Below are 3,779 nucleotides of genomic sequence, written 5' to 3'. Positions count from 1 at the left end.
GGTCAGTGTCGTAGAACACGCTAAGGTCACGCTAAGGTCACGCTAAGGTCACGCTAAGGTCACGCTAAGGTCACGCTAAGGTCACGCTAAGGTCACGCCCTCTCCTCCCTCCTCTTCCTCTGTGGTTAATCCACTTTAATCAGCCTCATTATTTCCTCAAATCATTTCCTGTGGAAGCTTCCGGAGGAACAACTGTGTGTGTGTGTGTGTGTGTGTGTGTGTGTGTGTGTGTGTGTGTGTGTGTTTATGACTCGGTCACTTCAGTCCACAGAGGATTCAGATTTAACAGACGTTTAACATAATTCAAACACAAAAATTACAAATATGACGACAAAGTCTTTGGTATGAGGTTGTGATGATGTCATCACCTGAGATTAGATCAGGTCAACGCTGTTTTTCTTTTTAGAAAGCAAATGATAGGTTAGCAACAGGCTAGCTGCTAGTGATCTAGCGAGAAGTAAGTCTGCATTTAAGTGAGAGAACTGTTTTCACAGTGAACCGTAGCTAAATGCTAAACACTCAGCGAAACCTAGCTAAAAGCACAGTAAAACATAGCAGAATGCTCAGCGGAACATAGCTTAACGCAAAAGGCTCAGTGAAACGTAGCTAAATGCTAAACGCTCAGTGAAACGTAGCTAAAGCACAGTAAAACATATCTAAAGGCTCAGTGAAACATAGCTAAATGCTAAACGCTCAGCGAAACCTCGCTAAAAGCACAGTAAAACATAGCTAAATTCAAACGGCTCAGTGAAACATTGCTAAACGCTCATTGAAACTTAGCTTAAAGCACAGTAAAACATAGCTAAATGCTCAGCTGAACATAGCTTAATGCAAAAGGCTCAGTGAAGTGTTGAAACGGTCATTGAAACGTAGCTAAAAGCCGAGTAAAACATAGCTAGATGCTAAGCGCTCAGTGAAACATTGCTAAAGGACACAGTGATACGTAGCTAAATGCTAACACAGCTGTTGGACTCAGTGACGTGGTTCCTTTAAGCAGCGTCATGTTTATCGTGTTTTAACGTGAATTCATGTCAACGACGACATCGTGTTCACAAACCGCGACATTTTCAGTGCCGACAACTTTAAACGTGTTCATGCGTTCATGTGTTCACATGTTCACATGCTCACATGTTCAAACCTGTGCAGAAACACTTTCATGTGTTCACGTGTTCACGTGTTCAAACCTGTGCAGAAACACTTTCATGTGTTCATCTTCAAGTGTTTTTCCTTCAGTTTACTTCTTTGAGCACGACAGCAGTTTTTTGTTTTTACATTTAATTATCCACAGCGATGAGTCAGCACTTTTTTACACACACACACACACACACACTTTCACTCATTCATCAGAGGACGTGGAATGTGCTGAGTCATCGTCTGACACAGAAACGACGACATCATCGTTAACTTTGCCTCGTGTTTTCGTTATTTTAACTTTTTTATCAGAAACAAAAGACGAGAATCTGCTCAAACTAACGCTGACGAACGTCTTTATATGAGATTAGATCAGTGTGTGTGTGTGTGTGTGTGTGTGTGTGTGTGTGTGTGTGTGTGTGTGTGTGTGTGTGTGTGTGTGTGTGTGATGCAGATGTGTGTGTGTGTGTGTGTGTGTGTGTGTGTGTGATGCAGATGTGTGTGTGTGTGTGTGTGCCGCTCCACTGACTCTTACAGCACTGCAGATAAACTCTCTCTCTCTCTCAGCTCTGTTGATCGCCCTCCGCTCTCCTTAAAGGGACAGTTCACGTTTATTTTTCTCTATAACGTTATAACACGAATAAACGAGGGAAAAACTGATTATTTTACTCACTTAACTTAAGACGCATCTCGTCAAATAAACAAATAATGGATGACGGAGTCAATAAAAACAGTGTTTTCTAATTTCTCAGCTTATTTTCTTGTTTCCTTTGCTCCGTAAAACAAAGAAATCCTTAAAACTGAATATATTTTGGATTAAACAAGACATTTTCTGACACTATAAGAACTTAAAATCAATGTCAACTTAAGTCCACGATGTCTGAAGAACGCGTTCACGTCTTTATCTCAGTGTTAAACTGAAGTTTGTAAACCACTCACTCTCCCACACCAAAGTCACTCACTCTCCCACACCAAAGTCCATAGAGTAAACCAGTGATTTTAACATCACAGCACACGTAAACGTGTTCTTAAAGATATCGTAGACTTAAACTGAAGCAGGTTTTATTGTTTGTTTATATGTTTTTTTTTTTAAATCTTGAACTGTTCCTTTAATTATTTTACTTTATATTAATCAGACTTTCTTTATTTTCTTTATTTTCCAGATGAATCCCATGACACAGCTGTACTACAAGAAGGTGAGTCACACACACACACATTCTTGTACTTGCTGACAAAGTGAGGACCAGCATTTCCACTTCATAAATCAACACAATTACAAATATCTACTTCATGAATGACATCTACAAAGAACTACTGGTTGCAGTACCATAAAATGTCTGCAGGTGGAGCCCCAGAGCAAAAAGGGCTGGAAAACTTTTTCGTTTTTTTTTTTTTTGTTGTTGTTGTCACTTTTGGTCCAAAATTTGACAAAAACGTCGTACTATACTGTCGATCAAAATTTTAAAAAACATTGTGGCCAAAAAAAATGTCCAAAATTTGACAAAAACATCATACTATACTATATCGACCAAAATTAAAAAAAAATGTTAAAAAAAACATTTTTGGTCCAAAATTTGACATTAAAGTCATATTATACTGTTGTCCAACATTTGAAAAAAAAAAAAAAAATGACCCAAAATTTGACAAAAACGTCATACTATAATCTGTCGACCAAAAAAAAAAAAAATTTGACCAAATAAATTTTGGTCCAAAATTTGACCAAATAAATTTTGGTCCAAAATTTGACAAAAAAAATTTTGGTCCAAAATTTGACCAAATAAATTTTGGTCCAAAATTTGACAAAAAAAATTTTGGTCCAAAATTTGACAAAAAAAATTTTGGTCCAAAATTTGACAAAAAAAATGTTGTCCAAAATTTGACAAAAACGTCATACTATAATATGTAGACCAAAATTAAAAAAATTAATTTGACCAAATAAATTTTTGGCCAAAATTTGACAAAAACGTCATACTATACTATGTCGACCAAAAAAAAAAAAAAAAATTTGACCAGATAAATTTTGGTCCAAAATTTGACAAAAACGTCATACTATACTATATCGACCAAAATTTGGAAAAAAAAAATGTTGTCCAAAATTTGACAAAAACATACTATACTATATCGTCCAAAATTAAAAAAAATGTTAAAAAAATTTTTTGCTCCAAAATTTGACATTAAAGTCATATTATACTATGTCGTCCAACATTTGAAAAAAAAATAAAAATGACCCAAAATTTGACAAAAACGTCATACTATACTGTCGATCAAAATTTGAAAAAAAAAAATTGGCCAAAAATTTTTGGGCCAAAATTTGACAAAGACGTCATATTATAATATGTCGACCAAAAAAAAAAAAAAATTTGACCAAATAAATTTTTGGCCAAAATTTTACAAAAACGTCATACTATACTATGTCGACCAAAATAATAATAAAAAAAATTTGACCAAAAAAAATTTTGGTCCAAAATTTGACAAAAACATTATACTATACTATATCGACCAAAATGTTAAAAAAAAATGTTAAAAAAAAAATTTTGGTCCAAAATTTGACATTAGTCATATTATACTGTCGTCCCACATTTGAAAAAAAATGACCCAAAATTTGACAAAAACGTCATACTATACTGTCGATCAAAATTTGAAAAAAA

The 3,779-nt window shown here is 34.7% G+C and overlaps 1 protein-coding gene across 1 annotated transcript in view; it reads left to right on the top strand.

The window, feature by feature from the left end:
- Positions 1–2,294: 2,294 nt before the first annotated feature.
- Positions 2,295–3,779, top strand: part of trpc5a (transient receptor potential cation channel, subfamily C, member 5a) — a gene marked incomplete at both ends in the record, with an annotated part of 22,398 nt that continues 20,913 nt past the window's right edge. Inside the window, one exon of the mRNA XM_083904051.1 lies at positions 2,295–2,327. Within this exon, the coding sequence (XP_083760177.1) occupies positions 2,295–2,327 (33 nt within the window). The remainder of the gene's footprint in view (positions 2,328–3,779) is intronic.

Source organism: Microchirus variegatus, assembly GCF_963457635.1.
Source record: "Microchirus variegatus genome assembly, chromosome: 2".
NCBI classification, from domain to species: Eukaryota; Metazoa; Chordata; class Actinopteri; order Pleuronectiformes; family Soleidae; genus Microchirus; species Microchirus variegatus.
This window is presented reverse-complemented; position numbering and strand designations above follow the sequence as displayed.